Source organism: Lagopus leucura, unplaced genomic scaffold (genome assembly GCF_019238085.1).
Source record: "Lagopus leucura isolate 7727_CA_CO unplaced genomic scaffold, USGS_WTPT01 Super-Scaffold_100009, whole genome shotgun sequence".
NCBI classification, from domain to species: domain Eukaryota; kingdom Metazoa; phylum Chordata; class Aves; order Galliformes; family Phasianidae; genus Lagopus; species Lagopus leucura.
Genome location: NW_024962266.1, coordinates 17,735,166 through 17,762,104, shown reverse-complemented (window position 1 = coordinate 17,762,104; position 26,939 = coordinate 17,735,166). Strand labels below are relative to the sequence as shown.

The following is a 26,939-nucleotide window of genomic DNA, read 5'->3' as shown; positions in this document are numbered from 1 at the left end:
TTGTTAAGGAGATGAAATTCTTTCTGTATGCATCAGATATCCCTTACACAATGCAGCAGAAATATTGACATTTTTACATTGCACAGTGGGTCATATTTATGAATTGATGCATGCTTCATCATAGCTCTGAATAATGAAACATTTTGGATAGGTACAAAGGACCTGAACTGTTCACCTGTGTACTTCCAGCTTCCACTGATCTCCCTTCTGAACTTCTTGCAAGCTGATTTTGAAAAGGCAGAACTTCCTCAGCATCAATGCTACCCACCAAAATGGTTTATTCAAGACAAAGTAAGGCAAAGCCTTCACGGTAACATGACTTTCCACCTATTCTTTTCCCATTGCCACAAAGAACTGCACAAAGAACGTAAAGTTTGAGCAGCTCAGATCTCCTGTTTAGGCCTGCAGAGCTTAACTTAACTTCTTTCAGCTCACGTCAATGTACCTGAACTGCCCTGGGGAATTTCTCCAGCAGTTGTTCACGGCCTCTGGAGTTACAGAGATCTGTGATGAAATTTGTTGCGTAATGTGGCTATAGCAGCACTAACTACTGGCCTGACACAAGCTGTGACCCAAGGCTACGCCAAACTTTGGGAATAACCCAGAACCATTATTATATTAGGAGACCAGTGAGGATCACAGTATAATAACCTTCAGAGTCCAAGGACTCTCTGCTAACCTGGGATCAAATAGAATATGAGGCAGTGATTATGACCTCCAGCTCCTCTGCACAGATGGGCAGGAGGGAAGCAGCAGGCTCCCAGTGGGTGGTGAACTCACCTTTTCTCTTGGTCTTCCTTCAGTAACACCCTAGGAATAAAAACTGCAGTACTTCAGCCTGATTTCACATTCTTTAAAATTGAGATTCAGATGTTTTGCCACAAATAAATATTAAATACATAAACATGCAAGTCACCATCTATGCTTATGTTCTCCCTCAATGTAACTTATGTAGATTGCTGCCTATGTGCATAGCTTTCATTACAAATAAAACATAAAAGCCAATACATATCCTGAAGAGCTATTTTTCTTTATTGCAGCACCATTACATGAAGCCTGCTAACATAAACAAAGATTGGACTCGGCTGTTTCTGAACAAATAACCATTTATTGTCAAGGCTTTTCAGGAGCTTTCATTTTCCTTTTTGAAAAACATGATCCTGTGCCAACCTAACAAATGTGTAACATTAAGTAATAAGCAAAATAATGGGACACCCTGCCACACTGCTTTATAGACAACTCTAAACTGTCACAGTAGTACAAATCTAAGCTCAGACAGAAACTCCACTAAATAAAGCAGAGCTATTAATGCTACAAAAAAGCCTTTCAAAGTAGAGGATACTGAGAACTACCAGTCCAATGACAGAGCAGTCCATGGGCTGCTCTCTCCTCTCCACCACTGGACTCAGTGTGAAGAAGAGCATGACCAGAGGGCCTGCTCCCTGAATCGCCTCCTTGCAGAAGGCACAGGACAGAGCTGTTCCAGGCTTAGTGAGCAGCCCCAAGGAGAAGCAATGCAGAGCTGCCTGCTGTGCTGCACTCTGCCCTGCTCTGGGTGAAGCTCTGGCCCCTCACTAAATGGCAATGCCACCAGAAGTCTCCGTTTTGAAGTTATCATGAATCTCTTAAACCTTGCCTGAAGTAATCACACAACAACCTATCCATTAGACAATGAACAGAGTTTATTCAGCTTCCTCGTAGAACAGCTAAACGGCAGTTCCTTCCTGCCAGTGATTATGGTTGTGATTAACTGCACAGTTCAAGGTGAAAGAAGAATACGGTTCCAGGCATATATGGCTTCCTTTAACCTTAGCAAAGCACAGTGCCAGATATTTCAATTAGTGTGTACCAAGGTCAAAAAATCAATTTCTTATCACCCCAAAACACACATACTGTAAATTTCATTTTCAAGCCATAATCTCTAAATTAAATCTGTGTACCTAAAAAATATACACTGCAAAATTGCAGTCCTTCAGCCCCCTCCGCCTCTTGCAGCCAGGAAGCATTTTTACAAACATCACCTGCCTTTGTGCTCCATATTTAGAGCACAGTGTTTGGTTAGATTCTAATCCTCTTGGAGAATGTCATTATCTCTTTCTTTGGCAAATAGAGGCCCGAAGTGTCAATTACCTTCTTAAAATCTTTTATATATACGGGATTGAGTTGGGTTTGGTATTCTGTCTGCCAGCAGCTCAGATGGCAATTTTTCACGGCCCTATACAGAAAAATTGTGCACCAGCATATCATCCTAGATAAATTACACATTTCAAATGAGGTTACAGACAACTTCACCACTGTGGCCAGTTTATGCTGGAAGAGGGGGGGGAAACACCAGTCTTATAGAGAACACTTTTCTGGAATTAAACTCTATGATTTATTGAATGGAGTATGCTATATTGGCGGGATATTGTATGGAAATCAATATAGTTTATTAGAGGTAACATCAACCTCTGTAAGGGGTGTAATTTGTTATGATAATTTTCTAGGAGATGCTAACTTCACAGCCCCAAAGGCAGATGCAGAATCTGATAGCTGTACTGGGCTCTACTGCTTGCTTTTTATTCACATACATTTACAGAAATAGATCCCCTTGTGTACATTTGTATATGAGTATACACAAGTTCTGGAAATATCTTCTGTCCCTTTAACTTTACACCAGGAAATCAGAAGAATGCATTGTTACTACTGGACCTTTTGGGACTATTTTAAATGTGAGAGAAACAGGAAGTCAATAGTGTCTCTGGGAGGCACATAGCAAGCACACTTTGAGACAATAAGTTTAAAGCTCTTTGAATGAATTTTCCTACATCCTCTAAACATGTAACATATCAATTGATTCCTAGGGCCATAAAACAGGATGAAAAGAATATTCTCTCAATAAAGCAAGTTAGTGTTATTTGGCAAGGGTTAAAACAAATTTTGAATTAAACAAATAAGAAACTGCCTGTGTGCAGCTAATCAACTTGAAAGTTTGGGTACATTTTTGAGGGAGATAACTAACCCTTTTTCTACCACATAATGTACACATATTTTAAAACCTCTTCAGATGCAAATAGGTCTAATTTAAAAGAGAGACTGTATAGGACTGAAGATGTAACGAGAAGTTCAGCTTCTTCATAGCCCCTTCAAAAGATCCATTATTGTATTTTCATCATACTTACAGTACCATTTCATGAAAATGTAAGCAAAAACCATGGAAAAAAGATTGAAGTTTTTTTTTTTTCTACTTTGTGTGTGAGTGCATGTGTGTGTGTATGCTAAAATCTGTGAATGTTATGATTGTGTCTATCATGGACTTGGTCCAAGGCTTATTAAAGTCAGGGTCAGTCTCTTATAAATGATTATACTGGGCTCTATAGACCACTATACTTTTCTTCCAGGCAAGCTATATTTTCTGACAGTAGGAAAGTAGGTCCCTTGGAAGGTTTCTCTCTATCTCATTTAGTGAGAAAACAGGAGGTATTTTTTTGTGCATGTTAGCTAGCTAGATTTGTTGCTATGAATGCACAAACTGTTTTCAAGACCAATTTTTTATGGACAGCCATTTTCTGGAGGTAAGACAACTGGAGTAGGACAGCATCCTCTGTCCCTTAATCAGCAAGATCATTTTATTACTTCTAGTATCTTACACTGCTTTCCATCTGACTGATGGTATTACGCATAGCCTCTGTCTTTTCAAACTCCTGATCCATTCCTAAAAGCTTCAACTAACAGGTGCTTTCAATGGTATCTTGTTAAAGTAAGAAAGTTTGCTTACTTATAAAAAGTAAAGTTAACTCTACAAATACCATTTGATTAAAACTTAAGTATGTTAAAGAGAATGGCTGTTTTCTGGAACATAAACATATCTCAGTTCTTTGCAACTGAAAGGCAACCATACAACTGTAATTAGTCTCCAGCCATCTACATACATCACAGCCTCCAAACTCTTCTCTAATGCACAAAAACATATAACATCTTGCAGAGGGAGGACAGAAACCACACACAGATAAAAGTTCCACAAGAAGACCCACCATCACTACAGGACTCCAATGGCCAGGAACCTGCTGTTAACTTGCGCATTAACTGTTCCCAGGCAAGTAGACTTTTATGCACAGGACAGGTAATACCTAATCCTCCAGGCTAATTTTCCCAGGCTTTCCAGTTTCCTAAACTGCTTGCCTACAAATTTAATGATGAATGCATACTGAGATATGAATGCATATGCACTGAGATGCATAGGCTGTATAATGTCTCAAAGCTCAACAGCCAGCCTTCAGGAAAAGGTGAAAAGCACTCAGCTACGTTATGACCAGTGCAGATGTGGACAGGAAGAAAAGTTACTGCCTTCTGCAGAGGAACTCTGAAGGGATGGATTTAATAAAAAGTATAATAACTATAGAAGCAAGCAACAGGAAGGGTCCTCGTAACACTTCCTGGGACCACCAAAAAGTCAGACACCTAAATACAAGAGTAGGAATTCTGAACTTGAAGATAACCTCTGCCCGTTCACACAGCCTACATTCCAGTATTACCACACTCAAATCTGAAACCGTGGAAAATATGCGACAGAATTTGGAGGTAAAATAACACAGACTAGAAGACGCAGGAAAAGGGAGGAAAGGATAAATGATAAGAAAAAGTGAGAGACATTTGCAGAGATTATGGGGAGAATGTCAAACAGGCTGGGAATCAGGAGTCTGCTTTGGCTCCTGAGTAGCATATCCCAAGGTTTCCAAGCTATCACCCGCTGTGCTGAGCCCTGTTGTTTGTGTTTGGCTAAGGCATATCTCTCTCCTGCTGTGTTATGCTAGAGCAGCTGCAATTTGCCTTTTTATAGCTTGTGGTAACTGATAGTAGTGAAATGAATTTAGGAAGCGTGTGGGTTGGATCTTCCGTATCAGTGATTTCAGACTATTTGGTAAACACAGAAGTGACATCCTGTGATGTATGCCTGCTGGTAACGAAAAAACTTCCACTTGTAAACCAGCATTTGGATTAGATCATTTGCTACTTCTAGGTAGAATGCAGTGATTACATAGAGTGGTTTTACAGGATCATGTTAATTTGAAAGGTACAATTCCATTAAAATTATATACCTATTGAATTCTGTAGAATGGCAATGGTGACACTGCTGAATCAAAACAAACTCAGTGCCTGCAATAAAAGTCAGTGGTGGGACGCATTAACATCACCTTAGAGCAAGAAGCTGATATCTCACAAGAAAGCTTCTTTAAGAACTGCCAAAAGAAGAGAGTTGATAGTATGACCCTCAGTAAAACAAGAAAATATGTTTGCGTTCAGACTTGGAGTAGGCTTTCAATTGATTCAGTTGCATTTACATAAATTGTTCTGCATTCTCAGAGGGATTCTGTATTTTGATATAAAATACCACTTTGCACTGATGTATTTTTTTGCCTCTGGAAAATCATAAATCCTAATGCACTGCACTTCAGAAAGAGAGTCAGTGTCCCACTTCAGCACAAAGTTGCCCGATAGCCTAAGTCCCTGCTCACTATTTCTGGAAGATCTGTAAGTATTTTACAAGTGAGACTGATTAATTTTTGTAGTATATTGTGCAAGAGGCATTTACAAGGGAAAACTGTTCAGGGTTATTTGGGAGGGATATTGTGTTCAGACTTTTCCTGCTTGCCTGTCTACCCTCCTGGAACAAACAACATTGCTTCATTTTCCTTCCATATTTTACAAAGTTAAAGTAAACACTGTGATCACACTGTTTACTTTAATTTCCTGCAGTGTGCCAGCAAATCAGCAAATTGGCAGTCAGCAATCAAGAAGCAGCCAGTATTGAAACAGCAGAGCTGCTTGGGAAAGCATCAAAGATGCCAACTCATTCCTCCTTCTGTTTTAAAAATAAAATATGAGCTTCTTTAAAGTTTTATGTACAATCTGAAATTTTGTTTGTTTCCTTTTAATTTTGTTGTTTTGGAAGAACGCTGGGATTTTGAGCAACACCTAATTTATAAAGCTGACTTTTCACTTGAAGATATAACTTTACAAAAGTGGCAAATATATGCTATCTACCAGTACAAAATCCATGGCATTTTTGCAAAAGAGGAAGTTAACATATCTAGAAATCAGTACTGTTTGGATATATTTTACTTTTTTGCCAAGAGCTCTAGCTGTTTAACTTCAATTTGATACATGATAATATGAAGTTAAAACCTCATAAATTACATTTAAAATACACATCTGCCCAAAAAATGAACCCTAAAAGGGGAACAGTTTTCAGAGGCCATTCCCTTGTCTTATGTTACATAAAAGAAGAAATATAAATACAAAAGAAGAATGGGATGGTATTTTCTACCTCAGAGGTGTAAAGCTTGACAAGGTGACTCATTTACTACTTTCTGGAAGATGTTATACAGAAGGAATTTATTGCTATGTAAGTCATAATTCCAATACAATCAAGAAGCCAGATCCTACAATCAGTTATTCTCCTGACTATGTGCATTCCTGCACATGTTCTTAGAGAAGACAATTACAGAGGATTAGCTTTTTGTTACACTGTCCAAAGGATGTCTTTGGAAAGCCCAAAACATCACCTAATTTAAAGTGGTTGAAATCTTGTGGGAAAGACTGTAAGAGGATAATTATTTTAAAAGCCATGACTTTGACACCAGGAAATTAAATTCATATCTATGTGTCTTTATCTATACACAACAAATCCAATAATCTTGAGCTCTCTGCGGTCACTTAGCCAGCTGGCAAAGAGAGCAAAGTAAAAACTAACAAACCCCATTCCTGAGGTATGCTGACATCAGTGATTCATGATTCATCAATAATGGTGCTAGGAAATAAATGTAACAGGGCATTATTGCCTTTTGCAGCACAGTAAACTCAAGGGAAAATATGTATCACATTGAAAAGACAGAGCTAGTAAAGAAATAACTTTTAAAAGTATTTAAGATGCGTTATGAGCAAGTAAAAAATAGAGAAAAAGTAGAAAAAACCTTTTAAATACTTTGAGAATGTCCCTATAAACAAAAGGGGACACTTTTTCAGCTGTATAAGCTGAAAACTAGCAATTTTTTGCACAACATTTTTACAAGGAGAAAGAATTTTACTAGTTTTTAGTAGAAAGAATTTTACTTGTTTTTAGTAGAAACCCTCTAAACAACCACTTATGTGGTTTAGCTGCCTACAGTGAAGAAGATGGTTCTTCACTGTGTAGAATTATTAACGTCAGTGAAAGTAATTATGACACTTGTAACCTATGTAAATAACAAAAAGGGCAAAAGTAAACATAGCAAGCCATAAATACTCTTTAGAAAACTCCTGTATTAGCACATAATTGATGACCTCCTTTGAAGGTGACTGTACTATCATTGTAAAAGCCTAAGATTATTAACTGAAGAAAAATGGGTAGCTATCTGTAGAACAGCAGATACACCTGCAGCATTCTCCATACAGAACAGTGAAATCTAATACATCATTAAATAACTGAGGCTTTGCTTTACATTTTCATTGCTTTAAAGTGCTTATGATAGGGTTCAACCTATACTTCTGATCCTTTCTAGAGGCTAACCAATTAAAATTAAAATTCAAGTTACTTGTTTATGCTAACAGAGGTCTGGTGCACAGTATTAATAATGTACTGTATAACATACTGCCCTAGAGAAACTAGGCTTTCTTTCGGGGAAAACAGCCATACTGTGCTGATACAAGCTTTGCTACATAGCTGTAGGGTAAGTGACTTTTGTTGTTGTTGAGGTATTTTAGCAGAAAAAAAATTTGATCTGCTGAACTGAGGCTTGCTTCAAAGCATTGCCACTGAAAGGCAAAGCACCAAAAATAAATCTACTAGTGGTATGCTTGGACTGATATTGGAAATTTTGTTTTAAAGACTGAGTTTCCAAATATTTAATACAGTTATTAATAAATGATTAGTTGATTCATAAGCTTTGTAATTAACAAACATGCCTGTTTCGCCATACCAAATTTTTCTTTAAATGACCAATAAGCGTTTTGATGATTTTGACTGTAGATTTCACTAAGAAAATAATGGAAAAAATGAAATTAAGGAAAAGATACCATATGAGATAAAAGAACATGTAAGGTAAGATAAATCCATCCTCATATGACACCATCCTTTAATAACACCATAGAAGGCATGCACAATGTATGGATTTAATAACGTCAGTAAAATCAGTGAAGGACAACAGTTATCTTTATTTTCAATTTAGTTGATGATTCGTAATCAGAAATTTCTAGAAAATTGCTGATAATGCAGTAGATACAAGATCATAATTACATCAGGAAGTATTAGTTTGAGTTGTTCCTCAAAAGGTACTACTGAAAAAAAAATTCACTCAGTTTTCTTATTTCTCTGTGTTATTCACAAGTGTAGGTACTTTGCAAATATGCAGTTAACATTCAAGTCAAGCAGCTTACTCATAGTAGTAAAATTAAATTAATCCAAATACTATGGAAAATAATACAGTATTGAGGTGAAGGCCATTTCTTCTTATTTTAATTTGGCTAGCTCAATACACAAATAGTGACCAACCTATATTTATGGCAAGGTTTGCGTTATATTCGAGTAACATATTTAGTGACTGCACAACACATAATGATGCAAAGAGCAGGTTGAGAGAACTGGGATTATTCAGGCTACAGAAGAGAAGATCAAGGGGAAATCTTACTGCATTCTGCAGCTACCTAATTAACGGTCATGGAGTTTGTAGAGATGAACTATTCTTAGAACTGCAGTAAGTGGAAAGAGCACAGAAGAGGCAACTACAAGATAGAACAAGAGAACCTCCAACTAGATATCGGAAAATAAAAATAAAATTGTGGTAGCCAAATACAAGAGTGAGTGCCCAGAGAGAACTATAATCTTCATCTTTGGAGATAACTGAAACTTGGTCAAGGCCCTGAGAAGCATTGTCTAAGTAGGACTTGCTTTGATTGAGAGCTAGACCACATGACCTCCAGAGTTCTCTCTCAAACTACTCTATAATTTTTTGATTCTTCATTGTTTATTATTTTAAACAGCAATGTTTCTGCCTAAACATTCCATTTATGAAAGGTTTGTCAGAAAGTAAACCTTTGCATTCTAAATTTTCCTAAAACAAATACACTTCCAAGTAAATCATGGTAAAAGAGGGATAAAAACTGACAGTAAAGGTGAGCAGCTTGTCTACACTTGTATGAAACTGATGTGCCTGTTATTAATTTACCAAGATGCGTGAAACACAAAAACTGACTAAATGGCTGGTTAATATTCATAACTACTTCTCAGGACACTAAAAACTAGCATGACTTATATACATTTCTGCCCTCCTGCAGTTGGGCAACTGTAGTGAAACAAAATGAATATTGGCTTCACATGTACCATTTCCCTATGGTACACACACCTTCTCAGTTTCCCAGAGTATCTCAGGAGCTATATTTTTTTAATCATGATTAGAGGCTGAGAAGAGTAGCCTAGTGCTATGTGTGTGTGGATGAGTTGTGAGAGTAGTAAAGTAGTGGTTGTGCCAATCCCAAGCTTCAGAAGACCAAAGTCATAAAGGAAATTGCTGAAGGTAAACCAGAGATGATGTTTCAGTGTTTCTGTAGAACAGGACTCTATGCACCAAGACTAATGCTGAAAAAGAGTTTATGTACAACTGAGAGAAGCTTTGTATGAAGCTGAGTTGTAGAATTTCTTGGAAACTGCCAAGTTCTTAATGTTTGGCATTGAGAGTATTTAGCATAAGGTGTTGTAACAGAATTTAGTCATTGAGTTAATTGGTTCTTGAGTAATTTTTTCAAGAAAACAGATATCAGAAATGCATATAAGGAAAATGTGTTTACCGTAACAGAAGGTAATGCCATTTCCTGTGTATCCTGGGGAGCAATAGCAGCCTTGTGTCCCACCCTGAACTTCACACCGTGCATCTTTGTGGCATGTCATGTTGCAGCTTCCTGTAGTATAGCCATAGTCCAGCAGACTGGAAACCAAAACTGGAACAAAGAAAAAACGTATTTATTTACTTAAAAAATTCATAATGAGCTCTAAAAACAGACCAGGGTGAAAAGTATCAATGAGATTGGGATATCCCAGCAAACTCAACATCGTCACAGAGTCAGCAACATTGCACAATGGGGTGACTGATGGCCACCAGCTGCAGCAGATTCTTTGGTAAAACCACTCAGGAGCTAGAAATAGCAGACACTAGAGATTGAGAACCTGTGTACACATCCAACCAATATCAAACTGGTAAGCAATGTAGAAATTACTCAGTGATCTATGGAAAACATTTGAAAGGCTTTCAGAGCTTTCTAGTACTTTCCAATAAAGCACAGACTTTTATTTGCACTCTGAATAATGTATGGAGTGTAATCCAAACTGCCCTACACATATCAAGTGAAAAATACCGCAGAGGTTTCCCAAGATCAGATTTTTTATTTTTATAAGCACTTCCACACATATGCAGCTAATACACACGCGTGGTCTGAGAGATTAAATTGACATGTCATGGTATTTACAACATTGTGACATTAGGGTTTTAAAATCTTCTCCAAATTATTTAAAAGTAATCTCTTACAATACCATTTCCATGTTATGAATGTATCATACTCTTTTTTTCCATCCATTGAACAAATCCCACATGATATAACTATTTTCCCATTGTATGAATGTGTATAGCACATAAGAAGAAAAGGAACTTCTCCCCGTGAGAAAACTAACAGCTCACTGAATAATTATACACATCCTATAATGGGTTAGAAATAGAGGCAGTTAACTCAGAAAGTAAAGTAAGTTTCTGAATTTGTGCTGTATAAATGGTTAGCTAGACATAATGAAAGTTGCAGAACACAAAGCCCCTTCTTGATGCTGTCTTCCCCTGCAGTTCTGCTTTTCCCTACTCAGATATTATTGTGGATATTTGCTAGCCTTGTGTTACAATTATAGGTTTCACTGCTTCATGAAATCTCACTGAGGTGTATTTTTTTCTCAAAAAAAATTTTATGAAAAATTCAAAAGGCTACAACTTACACACAAATTTTAACAATTACATCTAATTCAAATCAATTTATATATCACCAAGTTTCACCTTCTCTGTTTTTAAGAAAGGAGACCATCTCATAGAGATTAAAACAGAAACCTGTAGGAGTCTGTTGTCACTTTACTGTTCTTAACAAGTGAAATCTAAAAATCTCTTGAACAGAGAGACAGTGGGAATTAAAAAAAAAAGAAAAGAAAATAAACACCAAAACCCATAATAAATCTGTCTATATGGAATAATACCAACAATAAAATAAAGATAGGCATTTGTAGGATTTGGTTTTGGGGCAACCCTAACAGTAGGACTTCTCAATCCTGTAACCAACAGCATAAGTCACAGCTGTGTAGACTTTAAGTCCTTGTACCAGCTGCCTTCCATTAACTTCAACACACTCATTCTCTCCAGACCCATATTGCTGTCCCCATAGGTGGTTTGCTAGACCCCACTCCCTTTCCACTTGCCATCGCTCCCCTGGGAAGAAGATTTTACCTACCTAGGAATGCCAGCAGTTTCATTGGTGATGCTGTTGCTGTGTGGTGCCTGGTCCTGAGCCCCTGTGTCACAGAAAAAATCTTCCTGTCTTAAAATGTATGACCATGTGCAAAATATGTGCACATGCCTATTAGGAAAGCAAAGTCCTGATGTAGGCGCTGCCCTGACAATACTCTTTCTCCCAAGCTTTGCGTTCCCAAAAGATCCTAAGACTCACAAGCAGAACATGGAGGGCTGGGAGGGGCTGAGGACCCAGTCTTCTTGCCAGTGGGGAATAAATGAAAAGGGAATAAGTAGGAAAATGAAAGAGAAGCTGCAGTCTGGTCTCACAGGAGTTATCAGAGAAGGTGCTGGGATGAGTGGGTTAGAGGAGGATGGGTTAAAGGAACTGCTTGAAGAGTGTTCAGGAAAGGGGAAGGATGAGGATGGAAGGAATGAAATAGAGCTTGCTGGATGGTGGAGCAGATCAGGGAGTATGAGTAAGGTGTGGAAGAGATTAGTAACTGGCCAGAGCTCAGAGGTAATGGGTTACATGCTTCCTTCCACCTTTTTCTAATGAGATGAGAATACATGAGCCCCAAGAGCTGTTTTTTTTTGGAGGCAGCCCTGGCTAACTGCAATTTTCAAACTGCTTTCTTTGTGTTGGAGATAGATTCTTATTGCGGACAAGCAGTGTTGCTTTAAGGGCGATGGCCTGTGAGGTGGTACAGGAAATACACTGAGCTCTGCTTTGTGAGAAAAACAAAGACATACAGGCTGGGAGGAAAGGCACAGGAAGGCAATTGTATGGCAGGAATCTCAGGAGCTGAAGGAGACTGTTTCTGTGGATTAGTGGGAATGAAGCAGGGTGTTGCATAAAAGGACATATTTAATCCATTTATTTAATGATTTCCTGAGCAGTCTGATCAATTGGTCAGCAACCCTGACTATGGCAGGGTTGGAACAGGCTGATCTTTAAAGTCCCCTCCAACCTAAGCCATTCTGTGATTCTATGATTTTACGATATAGCAAATTTGATAAAGCATTTGGCACATCTGTGCTAAATGTGTGATCTAATGTATCCTTATCATAGCATCCTAATAAATGAGATTTTGGGATGTGCTTATATTATCCATGGACATGGCAGTATACAATCCAGTCATCTTAGCTTTTGGGAAGGATATCTCATGTAATGAAACACTGTAAAACTTCAGCACTGATGTATGTCAGCCTTCAGAGAGGAAAGCAAAGGGGGATGCAAAAAAACAGACATGGTCCTGGAAGAGAAGTAACTGATGAACAAAATGGATATGGCCTGTAGAATGTCATTGTTACTAAAATCATAGTATCATAGAATCATACAATGGCTCCAATCTCCTTGTCATGGTCAGAGTTGCCAAAATAACTCAGGTATAATTACTAATTATTCAAGTTGAGATATTGGTAAAGAAGTGATTTTGGTAAGAGGAGGTATCAGTGTTCTTATAGAAATTATTCATAGTTGTGAGTGTGGCAACATTTTTTCTAAGCCAGTTATGAACTGTTTTCTTGCCATTGTTTTCCAGCATCCTCATGATCACTTCTCACCAGAGTCAATGGGGTTAACCTCTGCTCTGACCAGGAAAGAGTGAAGCATGTAGAAATAGCACGTATTTGTCTGGTTGGCACAAAGCACTCATGTACAAGCGCACCTTGGTAAGGAGAGAGGAAGCTCCAGTAACCGGATGTTAGTTTTCTATGAACCACAGAATAATGAACAAAGGGTCCAGGTGTAAGAAGAATGTTTTTCTCTTTTTTGATTTATTTGTTGGAAGTGGGGAGGACTTGAAGAGAGAAAGGGACTAGGAGTTTGTTTTCTTAAGTTTTCCCGGAATCTGTTGCACTGAGAAACAGAGAAAGTCAGATAAACTGAGTGGAGCTTTGATCTGCATGTCCCTGTCCTCTGTGCTGGCATGTGCTCTGTCAAGACCTTGGCTGATCCTAACTTGCCACTCCTACTGCTGAATTTCAGCTGACTCATAAGGCTGGGTTTGGAAAGCCTGTAATGCAGGAACTGCATCTGTTTATCCCTTTCCTCCCCAAATCAATTTAAGAAGTGTTTAATAACATGCAAGCAGGGACAGAAAAAAGTTACAACCCAAGGTTCAGGTCTTAAGAGTTGAAAATATGAAAAGTCAGAGGTGGAAGTTTCAGTTTCATCTAGACAGCAGCTTTCTGCAAGTGATGTTCAGAGAAATGGGTTGGAGACCAGTATCTTGAATCATAGCATTGGTACGTTTATAGGGAGAACCTGAATTCATTTTCCGATGAAAGGCCTAAGCACACTGGAGAAATTGTGGATGATGGACAAAAGCAATACTTCATTGTAAGAAGGCAAAAAACTTTTTTTTAATTTTTGCTGGAAAAATGCAGGGTAACTCACTTTTTGACAGTCAAAGGTGCAAATCTTTCATTAGGATATGTTTGATCTGGAACAGTGCTATTGAACTACTCTATTCTTGCGTGCAGTGGACAAAGTGAAAGGAGGTGCACAAGTCTAATTGGCAAATGGTTTGTACTGTAACTGGCAATGGGCGAGGAGGAAGCACGCAAAGATGGAAGATGAGGAAGAACAGTACAAGAAGGACAGAACAAGGAAGGTTAGGTCAAGAGGAACTCTGGGCGATAAAAGGAGCTTCGATCAGATTTGGAAGGCAATAGGAAGACAGTGAAGAAGGGGGATTTAGGAATATCTTAATGAAATCTCAATACTGGGAGCAGTGGATTACTTTTGCATTAGACTACTTTAAAAACTGGCTAATGTGAGTGTCAGTTAGAGGCTGAAGACAGCAAGGTCGCAGTAGGCATGGATGTGGAGAAGGATGGATTTGACGAAGATTTTATGAGGAGAATGAAAAGGAAAGAGGAGATTTCTGAGACGTTTTGGAGATTAAACCATGGGGATTTACTGATATTATCTATTGGCATATAAGGATAAGGAGTTAAACAAGAAGAGATGAGCAGGTGAACACATGAGAAAGCAGACACTTTCAAATTTGTGCTGTCAAAGTTTTCAAAATATACTAAGAAAAAAATATTGAGGTGTCACTGAATTGAAGTATTGATGGGTGCCTGTCTTTACAGTCAGGGAGGAAGAACATGCACAAACATGCATATTCCTGGAAGACTGGAGAATATGTCAAAACTAAATGAAATGGGCACAAGAATATTGAATGACACTAATGCAGGACCTATCCCTGTTCGACTAAAGCAAAGAAGCATTAAAAATAAACAAATGTTTTGTGGAAACACTCAAGGAAAAAAAAAAAAGCTTTTTCATTATTACACAATGGAAACAGCCCCAGTCCCGTACTTAAATTTGGATTTCATTTTATAAATGGGCCCATTTGTCTTTAAAAGTCTGTGTTAGGAGGGCATAAGTAAGTGAATATGCACAGGTTAACATTCTTGACTTCAAACCACATGTTTTTGATTACCGATCACCACGATTAAAAAATCGTAAGTCTGACTGTAGAATTCTCAAGTTGGTTTTTTACTGGTGAGCTGACAGGAAGACATCAATCCGCCCATAGAAATGACTGGATACTTTCCAAGCTTTGCATCTTGAAGAAATGTATTTATTCACAGTGATTTTAAAGGTAGTTGGGATGCTGATTGTGCAGACTGTTCTATGAAACTAACACCCATAGCTGATGAGGGCGGAAAGTTAACACTTCCCAGAACTTAGCCTTAGGTAGCTTTCAAAACATAACAATAAAGCAACTGCTTTTGTAGCCAAAACTGCCTATAGTACCAACAAAAGAAAAAAAAGCAAACAAAGCTAGTACTAGGTATTATTTTCTTACTAGTATTATTTTCTTCAAATGAACATAAGAATGATCTCCTGTATTAAAGACAGATTTATGCCTTTAGTGCAAACAAATTTGGACTGCTAGGTGAATGTATACAAAAAGCATCAACACATTTGCTGTTTTATATTACAGTGGGGATAAACACGTGTGGTATACCCGTATATATATTTCTTTCTCAAATTATCTGTTATGTATTCCACGAGATACCTAGTGAGAGATGAAAGATGCCATCTGATGGGCATCTTACAAATGTATCTGCCAAAGGCTGCTGACCCCACATCCAGACCACTATGAATCACTTTGAGAGGGGATGGTGAGAGTGTGTATCGCATTGAGAGATCCTGAAAGCTCCAGGTAAGGTTCATATATCTTCAGCCTCCTTGCTGTTCATCTCCACTCATATTCAATACCCTCCAACTCTGGTATCTGACTCATCAGCAGTGTGCTTCAATACAATCCACTCAGACTGTGCATAACAGCCACAAGCACTTGCATGCACACATGCACACATTTATCATTATCACATAAGCACATATATGTATCCTTTACTGAACTGCGGTGATGAATGTTTAATACCAATAATAAAATGTGATGCTGATCTTTTTTCTTTTTCTCTTTTTTTTTTTTTTTGGGGGGGGGGGCGGGGGGGCAAATGATTGTTCACTTGAATTACCAAGTTTTCTGCCCAACATAAAATGAGATATAGAACAGATTGATACACAAATGTCTTGGATAAAGCTTTCCCTCTGATAATTTTTTTAAAAAATAGCAAATTAATTTATTGGTTCAAAACTAAATCACTGCAAGAATTTAGATGGTCTTAAAGCTACTTACATTTATCCTAGTCACTAGAACAATTTTCCTAGTTAATAAAATATGCATACAATTGAAAATGTATTTAATGTCTTCTCAAATAAATGAATTGTTGTGGTTGGTTATTTTCAAATAAAAAATCCAGGGTAAATATTTTTAGAACACAGACTAGCCTATCACACAGCAACCTACCTCGGAGGACTCTGCCACAAAAGCAGTGTTAGCATCTGTTTTATAACTGCTTCACCTGACCTTCCTGTCTGAATGCCTCACAAAACCTTATCATTTTATGTGCAAACATCATATTCCATCTGAGCATCCAGGGCTGAATATATCTCTTGGGATGATGTAACTCTAGGCAATTCTGAAGCAATAAACACACAAACACACGTAAACATATGCATGCACACATCCTACTAAATCAGTGTAGCTATGTCCATCTGAAAGAAATTGCACATTTTAGTGTTCAGAATCAGTTTCTTGCTGCTCTTTGTTTTACCTTAGGTGAAGTCATGGAATGAAGGAATTTAAAGTGAATGCAATGTTTCTAATAGCCAGATTAACTACCCTGAAATGAGGCTCTGTTTCTGCCATGTGCTATAATAAGAAGAGATGTTCAGACCAGATATAAAGATCCTCACAGCTAAAAGGGATAAAGTAACACAGTTTTCATGTCTAGTTGTGTTCTCCTGGGATTGGCCATTCTACAGTAGTGCTAATGGTAGTCACAGCTCTTTTAGGAGGAATACTTTTAACTCCTTGGGTAACAGATTGTTAAATATGGTTAAATTATAATATGAGTTTCAGTCATTCTTGTAATTAACTTTAATGTCTCCTGAGGAATGAGCAGATCCTAAGCAAGGATGTTGGGATTTCCTCCTACACTTCTCAGGAATCTTCGTGTTCTGTGGGGCTATATCTTATAGAGGAGCAGGGATTGAGGTAGCCATGGTCAGATGAAGTATGCACAGTGCTGGAACAGAAGATGATGTTTTTCATCTTCTCAGCTCCTCACGGCTACAAACGTCTTGGTAGCCTGGCTTTTTGCTGCTTTTTGGCCCTGTGTGCCCATTCTCAGTGTCCTGCCTGACAAGAGCCCTCTTCCCCTGACCTCAATCCTGTGTATCTCCCCCTACCCCCAGCCTTGCTGCATCACTTCCTTGCTTTTCTCAGTGACTCCTCAGGAATTTGTGCATTTCCTATCTGAGAACACTCACAGAAGGAAAAATGCTTCAGGACCGCAGCTGGGGGAGAAAATAATACTCAGAAGAGGAAAATATTGGATGATCATTTAGGCGTTAGAGTGGAAAGTTCATTCTATGAACTGCCAAGAACGCTACAAGTTGAAATAAAAAAAAACAAACATTTGCATTAAAAACAACTGTACCATCACTGACTTTTGCGTAGGAAGAAAGTTCTCTGTGATGCATGTAACATGACACTACTGATCCTGTAGTATTACTTTGTTATATCATCTTCATTCAAGGCTTCAGGACCATAGTTCACTGACAAGCTGAAAGGTTAGAAGGAAACTTAGCACTAACCCACAAAAAACTAGTCACCCCACTCAGTGAAGACATAGAAAATGCTTTGATGGAGCAGAAGGAATGGAAGGAACAGGTCCTCGCAAATCCCTGCTCTTATTGTCCTGATTATTTTTCTAGCATCCAGTTAACCTGGCAAACCATGCTGTTCATGTGGATTGACTCCAGAAAGGGTCTCCTGACCCCAGTACTGCACAGTAGAGAGTTGATAGCAGCTGCAGAATACTTCAGTCTTCGCTGCTGACAGGATGGTGATATAGAGCTGTATTCTCACACACTTCATATAACAGTTTCATGTTTCTACAGTGTTAATGCACTGATGGTTGAGTTCTGGTGAGTCCTGTTGAAGTAGGTAAAATTAAATTGCTGTACTATGCTGGTTTGACCCTCTGCTAGATACTGCCACTGAGACAATTTGCCTTAGTCACTTTAACAAAAAGCTTAACATCTTAATTTAAACCTAATTATTCACTGCTAAACCTTTCTGTTTGTTCTCTAATTCCTGCTGGACTGTGGGATGTCTTGAAGAAAATCAAATTATGCCCACCATAGATTTGCATATTGTTTTGTACATTGCTGATGCTCTTTTGACTCTGAAAGTAAGCAGTTTGTTTAACTTGTATCTTTCTGTTCATATTTCACATGTGTTTGCCTTTTCTTTGGGCTTTATTTTTTTATACTGTGTCCTTTCAGTGTTGCCTTTTAGCTTAACTGAGTCTAATTCAGTCCTCAATATGAGAAAGTAAATTCGGTTAAAAAATATAGTGAGTTCTTTCCTCAGTTGCATAGGGGCCTAGAGGTCTCTATTTCTCTCTGACATTAGCTTCACATATGGCTGAGGTAAGACTGAGCTGGTCCTTCAGATTCAGACTCACCCTTTTCCAGAAGCAGGCTGCAGCCCTTTTCCTTGCTTGCTGCTTCTGGGTGGCATGTCCATCCTAACACCGGGATCTCTCTCAAATAGGTTAGGGCTAATTCATTCCCATCAGTGTGTACAAGTACAAGATTTTTTCCAATGTTCATTATCTTGCACTCGTCTGCACTGAACTTAATCTGGCATCTTGTTACTCAGTCACTCAGGTTTTATTAGCTCTTCCTGAAATTACTTACTTTGCTCCCTGCTTTACACTAACTTAAATAATCGTGTATTGTCAGCAAATTTCAGTACCTTGTTATTCATCCCATTTCCCATACCATTAAATATGTGTGGTGAGCAAATAGCGTAGGAAATTATTCATGAATATTCATTTGAAGTTAAAAGCAAATTCCATTCTGACAGCATTCGTGACTATTCCTTGTTCACTTTCTGCAAACAGTTGAGCTCTGAAGATTTACCGGTGCAAATGCATGCAAGAAATTCATGTTTTTCTTCTGTATATAAATAATCCCTCCAATCTGTATTTTTACAGGCAAAGCTCACCTTTCAGGGAGAGAAGGGATCTCTCTAGATAGGGGCATAGCCTCATAAGCTAAGACTATGTTTAGAAAACCCCTTCTCTTCTTGTGCTGAGACAATCTGACACAAGATGGGTAAGAAGAGAATTTGCCATCTGTATCCACTCTGACCCAATGCCAAGCAGAGACTTGTGGTCCTGTGCCTCTTAATTGCCGTCTGTACTGGCTCCTGACCAATCCCATATTTCTAGCTATTTTGGTTTACAGATTGACAATTTTATGTGTCTTAGCATTCTGGTTAAATCCCATCTCGTTAGGGATTACGGAGTATCGCAGGGCTTGGTTATATGGATGCTACCTGGTACAGGCTGTTTCACACTTTCTCTCTTCTGCAGTTACACAGCCAGCACATCAGCTCTGCTGATCTCACCCAGATAGCAGAGATTGCTCTGCTTGCACGAGGCACAATTGCTTTTTAAATGTGAACCAGTATATTTCTAAAATGTTGTCAGATGTGTCATAAATCAAGGTCATAAAAGAATGAGATATTTTATAATAGTGGTTAAGAACAAGTCCAGCCTGTTACTGATTCTGTTATGTGTTGCACAGCAGCACTAACTTAGATCAAGGTTATCTTTGAAAGCCATGAAGATGATAGAAAGGCAAAATAGAGAAGCAAAGCCCGTGAATAAGGAAGAGAATATGCAACAGTGTGACACAATGCATGGGAAATATTGCTGTAACAGAGGGATCAAATTGACTTGACTTCTGTACACCAAGGAGAGATGGAGTGGAGGTAGCTGATGAGCTGTTTTGATTTTCATCATCCTTTCTTCCTTAGTATTTTTAAGTAGCACTGATAGATTATTAAGTGCATCTATAAGGACAAGAAGACTCTTCAGTCGCTTCAACAGATTCAAATCTTTTCTCCACACTAAGCTCTGCTTGAATGCAATGCCAAAGCCCTCACCCACCCACCCACACTCTCAGATGACCACTGGCCTTTTGGGTGATTAGCTTAAGTAGTTCTGAAGTCTGTTTTGAACTTTAGTGTAATGATGAAAACAGAACAGAATACAGTCTTCAATGTTCAAAAAGCAGCAAGAAATATACATTTGCCTCAGTCATATACAGTTCAGTATGTAAATGCCCATGTATGCCAAGGCATACATTCCTAAATAAATTCCTGTCTGCAAGTTAAAGTCAGCAGAAATTTTGCTTATGCATGGGCATAGGACTTGTTCTTTAAAAGGACTAAAATACAATGAAGCTATTTATGCGCTGTTAGAGCTTGTACACTAAAGTCTTCTCTTAGTATTTTGGGTGTTTCGATGAACCATTTTAAGGAAAAATTATTTTCAAAAACCACTGCAATATGTATGTGGCATAGTCAGTGCTGGCTATACCATATGACAACTTTTTTCATAAGGTTGCAGGAAAGGAGACGTGCAGAAATTTATATGCAATTTCCTTCACAGAAATGCCTGCATTTAAAGCTAAAGGAAATTAAAATGGGATTCCATTGTTTAGATGAGAAAGTGCAGAGGTTCACAACTAAATTAATGTAATTCTGCATTTGACCTTTAGAAAAAACAGTTAAGAACTTTCCAATAATGACTTCATATATTCTTGGTGCCTATACCTTAATATTCCATTCCATTGTTTAAATTACCTAATGAATAAAACAACTGTAGATTTATAGTATATGCATGATACATTATATAAGTTACAATACACACATTGTAGTTGTTTTACTTCAAACCGTGATATGCTGGATTTCAGATCAAAAATCCCTTTCTTACAGCATTGCAGGACCCTGGAAATATCTGGGTACACATAAGGACATGTGTGTTCCAGTGTGTTTTAGGGAACTAGAGGGACATGAAAGATGCACATGTAAATTTACTCCTCTATATCTTACATTGTTTGCCAGTCACCATCCTTTAAAATTCTCCCCTAGGTATCTCAAATTATCTTTTATTTCAGTATTTTCAAAGCCTTACTATCAAGAAGAGGGTTTCCTTGGAGATTTGGAGAAGATTTTGAGCTCACTGAAGTCAAAAGAACTATGCTGCTTTATGCAAGCTGAGGATCTAGTTTGATAGTCTCATCTTTGTGAATATAGAGCAGAATGAATTTATTCAAACTTATGAAAGCCACATGAATAACTATGTTTGAACAATTCTGTTGTATCCCCTCTGCATTTGCAGTGTAATTTAGCAGGCTGAAATTAATTTTTCTTCCCTGATTATATTTTCTACAGACACTGGAAAGGTTGATGAGTACAATATAGTTTTAAATGATGTGCCTTGTTTATGCTTTTTTCTTTATGGTCCATTACTGTAGGATTTGAGTGGAACCATATGATTATAGTCTTAGGTTGTCATGCAAATGGACTCATTTTGTTCCATTTTCCATTCCCCTTACTGTCCTTGTCAATACCGTGGATAAATCTTGCTCTGTGTTCTGTTCCTCATAGACTTGTAAGGCTGTCATCAGAGTGGATTAATCTTCTGCCTCTGTTATCACAAAATTCTCTGTCCTGACAATGACTTATCACTGAATTTAAAGCCTGATATACTTTATACTCAATATGTAGACTTAGTCTTGCAACAAAAAGTGTAATAAGAACTAAAAATGGTATAAAACTAATCCATTCCTATCACAGTCTTTCAATTGTAATTTCATGGATTTCCTTGAATATAGCATTTACTGAACAATACCAAGAGAGAACGTCATAGAATAACACACTTGAAATTTCAATTTTAAATGTCACCTGAAGTAAACTTCCAAGTTGTTTAATTAAGTGACCATAACTGCAGTAGAGATTATTGCCAGCACAAATGCTGCATAAGCAGTTCCTTCAATAAAAGCCAGGATGTGGACAAATTGTTATTGAACAGCATATAAAAACAATGATAATAGCTGGATTTAAACTAAGACTAATACAAATTTTAGAATTACTGCTTCCACATATAATGCCTTAACAATCCCCTTCATGCTTAGCCACTGCATGATTTTTAAACTGGCAAGTGGTTTTTCAGCATGTTTGTAACTCTTTTCTCAGTTCTCAACCGATCTACATCATGAGAAAAATATGTTTTGAGCATTTATTTAAATTACTCAAGATGCTAACTGAAATATGAAGCGTTCAATATTTCTCATTCTCAGATACAATGAACAAAGGCCAAAAGAAGATGATTTCAGCTACTCTGATTAAAACAAAGTCTTTTTAACTTTAAGGTAACTTGGTATTTTATAAGCATATTAATCTTGTCTACATGAGGATTTTAAAATGAGCAAAAGAAGTAAGTACATTAAATGGAAGTAAGTGCTTCCACACCACATCCTCATGCTGATGTACAGAAATTCCCATGTTAACCATTTGAGTTGTAGATTCTGTTTGACTTCATAGCTGGCAATTTTGGCCAGGAACCGAGTGCAAACTTCTGTGTGACAGCTCCGTGATTTTTCTCACAGTGCTTTATAAGATGCTTCCTACAACTGGCAGGAGGCCTGAGACTTGCTGTATTAAACTGCCACAATTCTTCTCCCATAACTCAGCTATGTTTTGCCAGCTCCATTTCTAAACTGCCATGAGAGCAGCCTGGAAGACACACTGCTCACTTACAGCAGTCTTTACTATAAACAGGATAATGTCTTGTATTGGCACTCACACAGTCAGATGGATTTGGCTTTGTAGCTTTGGAGGAGTTGCATTATGGTTTCTGGAGAAGGAAATCTGGAGGATGAAGTAAAAAGCAGGGTTTTTTGGTTTTTTTTTGTTTTTTTTTTTTGTTTTTTTTGTTTGTTTGTTTGTTTTGTTTTTGGAGGCATTTCTCTGCAAATGTTTTCACAAAGTACATCACTACTTCTTTACTTGGTGGGCTGTGCTATACACTCCTGCTACTGGGTGAAAAGTGACCCTTCTCAGGAATGGAAGAGAACCGGGTAGAGGGACAAGTTTAAAGACAAAATCTGCCTTGAAATCAGTGTGCTATAGCAAACCACTTGGTTTCCCATAAGAACTCCTTCACAACATCCACAGATCTCTCTTTGCATTCAAAGCATGAAGTATGTTTAACAATTATTACTCTTTGTTAATGGCTGTTCCTAAAGCAAACATTAGCCTATTAGTGCCCACACTTATATATTCTGATTTCCCTTTTCTTATCTAAAGTTAGAAAGATTTTGTCCAAGTCAGGGCAGCAATTCAGGAGGACCGCCTGTGCCCCCAAAAATGCATGGCAGTCAGCTTGTGACATGCCTCTTGTTCCAGACAAACAGGGAATAACAGGAGATATTTGCTGAGCAAGGAGAGGAGGAGCAATCCTAAAGCACAAACTAAGGTGGCAGACATGCAGTGATTCTGCCCCAGCTTTCCCTCTGCACCACTGCAGAATGTGCAGCTCAATACTGAGACACAGCCTCTGCTCCTGATTTTCACAAGCTCTGCAGCACAGCTTGAGAATGCCTGCACAAAGTGCTCCTGCCTGCCTGCAAGGTCATATAATTTGTGATTGTTATTATAAGTCTCCTCCTGGCCAGACTTCATCATATACATAAAAAGGTTGTTTTTCTATTCTTTATGGTACCTTGGAAACCTGCAACCTTTTACTGGGAGCCTGTCAGATCAGAGCAATAGTGAGAAACTTCTTGACACACTACATGCATGTGCTGATAGAAAGGTGTGCTGAAATGCTCCCTGTTTCCCATGAAGATGGGCAAGTGGTGAGAGTGTGCATTGAGGCTTGGTCCTGCCCCGCCTTTAGCCACTATCACTGAGCATTTTTCTTTTGACGTGGCACTGGGAGAAGTGGGAATTACCATCTCCTTTATTTACTTCAAAAGCATCTTGTCGATGCTTGCATTAGTGACAGTCCTCCAGATGGGACTGAGCATCCAGTTCTTTGACTCCCAGAGCTCTGCAGATGTCCAGATGGAAGACTAGGGAGAGCAGCAATCAGTGTGTAATTGGGTAAATGATAGACCTGCTGCAAAGCAGCATTACCTCAGCCTTAAGGAGGATTAATTACAATAGACCTATGATGCCAATTAATTCTCTTTAAAAAGTTACATGTGGATTCAAGGCACTTTAAGTCAAAGAAGCTGAAGTTAATTCAACATAATGGGCCTACATAAATAACCAAGTGTTGTAATATATTAAGCACTTCATACATTACAATAATGGAAATATCTGAGCTATTTTTTTGTGAACAGTAAGGAACTGATCCTTTGCCACCCGAGATGGTCTTCCTAAATAAGACTGTAACCCTTTGTTTTGTCTCACAAACAGCACCTAGTGTGGAATACCAAATGTGAAGTTCGATCCCAAAGTGCTGATAAAATACAGCTGATTTTTCAGCTTAGGCTGACAAGATTTGTTCATGCTTAAAAAAAATAACATCTCAAGTGACAAGTCCTCAAGATTTCAAAGGAAGCCTAAGAGAGTTTTGTTCAATCATAAGGTAACAGAGAGGCTCTTCCTGACACATTGTTGCTGTCTCAATGGAATAAGATAGACATGGAGGAGGGGGAAATACTACTGATCAGGTTAACATGAAAAATGTCTTTGCAAGTGCTAATTGGAATGCAAATCTCTGTACCATAAAACATTTGAGCTATGAATAGAGTGTTGGAGTTTAATTGATTAAATCTGTCAGAGTCTAAAAAAGCTGAAGATGCATGCTCTGATATACTTGACTCTCAACAGTTTTATTAACAGGTATAGGTTACTTTGGCATCCTCAGAGATGCAAGTATAATACACTATATTTTTTCACTCAAGTGGATTTCCTATGAAAGGCACACAAGGGCATGGGTTCACAAACAGAGCTGGTACATACCTGGCAGCGATGCACCAGCATTGTTAAACTTTGGGGGCTATAAAAACACACAACAGAAAAAGGCTGGACTGGCAGCAGATGAATATCATTGAAGTAGAGAGATTTGACACAATTCTACGGAAAAACCAGTTGCCATTGGCAGGGCTGCCACCCACCAGAACAGGCTGTCCAGAGACCCATCCAGCCTGGCCTTGAATGCCTTCAGGCCAATAGTTGCTTTAATTTCTTTGATAAATTAGTTTTAACACTAACATGATGACTTTTTTTTCTCAGCTTTGGGAAGCTAACACATTTCTGAATCACACCCCAAGTTATACACTCACCTTCCAGTGGGTATGACAATGTACGTGTGTTTGTATGCAGGGAGAACACTGGTCCATCTGTACAGTGCTTATCAGTATGCAACGTGACAGTTTCCCCCACAGCTGTTTTCTCATTATAACCCAAGTAGATTATTTTCAAAAATTGTATCCAGTCCCTCTATAGATGTTCACTTCCAACTTATAAATCCCCTCCCTTCTTTCCTTCAAGAAGATTATATTTTTCTCAAATCTTGGACCAGCATTTACCAGAGCACATATTGGAACTTTTCAAAATTACAGTAATTAATGGAAAGCTTATGAAATCCTTGCCTATCCAAGGGCAAGTTAAAAAAATCTTGCAATGAAATATTAAAAATTATGGTAACAAATTAAAATCGAACTTGAATGCATTTGTGAATCTTCCCTCTACCTCCAATAAAAGAGGAAAAAAGAAACCCTCATGAAAAAAAGAAAAAAAGAAAAAAGAAAAAAGAAAAAAAAAAGACTTCATAATCTTGTAATACAAAATAACAAAAATCAGGTATGTAGCACGATACATAATATTGTGCTGATTCATTAATATGACTGCCATGGGATGTTTTATTACTGGAAAAACATTTAATAGATTGTGTTTGCATTTTTTGTTGCATACCTGGTCTCACATTATAGCTCAGAGATTTATTCTTTAAACGATGGAATATGAAATGAGGAAATAAAAAAGGGTAAATCTACAAGCTTACGTTTGTACCTTGTGTATAGGCACAAGAGGCTTTTCTGATTTTCCAGCTATTCCAAAAAGCCAGAAACTGTTCCAAAAAACCTGAGTCAAAATGAGAAAGCATGAGCTGACTGAAAACAGAATATATCATTTTAAGAATTAGAGTAGTAAGGAAAAAAAATCTTCAAATAGAAAAATAATTTCAATTTAAAATACTGAAATATCAAGATATTGCATCAGAGCAGAGCATTTTGATTTCTGGTTCCGTTTTTATTTTAATTTCCATCCATCTATTCTTGACAGAAACAATTCAGAGAAATTGAAATGGAACCAAGGAAAAATTCATTGCCTCCGCATCTGTGTTTTCCAACAAAAATTGACCTACCTCTAGCTTTCTCCTGACACTTTGTGAGAAGATTAATTTCTTCACTCATTTTTCAAGTTTATTTTTCACGTTCTTCTGGAAAAAAAAAAAAAAAAAAAAGATTGGGGAAGAAGTAACAGCATAAATATATTTGACATCTCATGGAGAGAGAACTTGCTGCTGTTAATCCTCTTGGCTAATAACAGTGTAAATTTGCCCCATGCTCTGTTCTCTTTCTGAGTGAATTTTGGAGAGATTAAGTAAAAAGTGGCTTGTTATCATGCCAGTGCATGGGAGTTTGTGGGTGCAGGGAAGGTGTTGATGCTGCATGGGAGACCAAAAATCAATGCCCTTATGGAAAGGGACTGGTCCCAGACAGAGCATCATTGCCAAAGCATCCACAGCAACATGAAATTTTCAGATAGTCAGGCAGCCAGCCCATCCCTGCCCATGTCCAGAGGAACCCTTTGTGGTGGAACCCTGCCACTTCTGAACCCTGCAGAAAGATCATGACAACAGAACTGGCTGTACTGGGAGGGACACAAGCCAGAAAATGGGACACATGGCTGTGCCTCCCTGTGTAGGGGAATCACATCCTTAAACCTGCACAGTGTGATTTCACTCAAAATGTCGGAGCAG

At 38.1% G+C, this 26,939-nt stretch overlaps 1 protein-coding gene across 4 annotated transcripts in view; it reads right to left on the bottom strand.

The window, feature by feature from the left end:
* Positions 1-12,151, bottom strand: part of ADGRL4 (adhesion G protein-coupled receptor L4) — a 75,383-nt gene extending 63,232 nt beyond the window's left edge. For 2 of the 4 annotated variants that reach the window (XM_042873431.1, XM_042873434.1), the window contains exons 1-2: positions 11,491-12,151; positions 9,802-9,951 (exon numbers count right to left, since the gene is read on the bottom strand). In XM_042873431.1, coding sequence (XP_042729365.1) covers positions 9,802-9,951; positions 11,491-11,512 — 172 coding nt within the window. In that variant the 5' untranslated portion in view covers positions 11,513-12,151. The remainder of the gene's footprint in view (positions 1-9,801; positions 9,952-11,490) is intronic. The other 2 variants (XM_042873432.1, XM_042873433.1) reach the window with 2 other exon arrangements.
* Between the last annotated feature and the right edge of the window lie 14,788 nt (positions 12,152-26,939).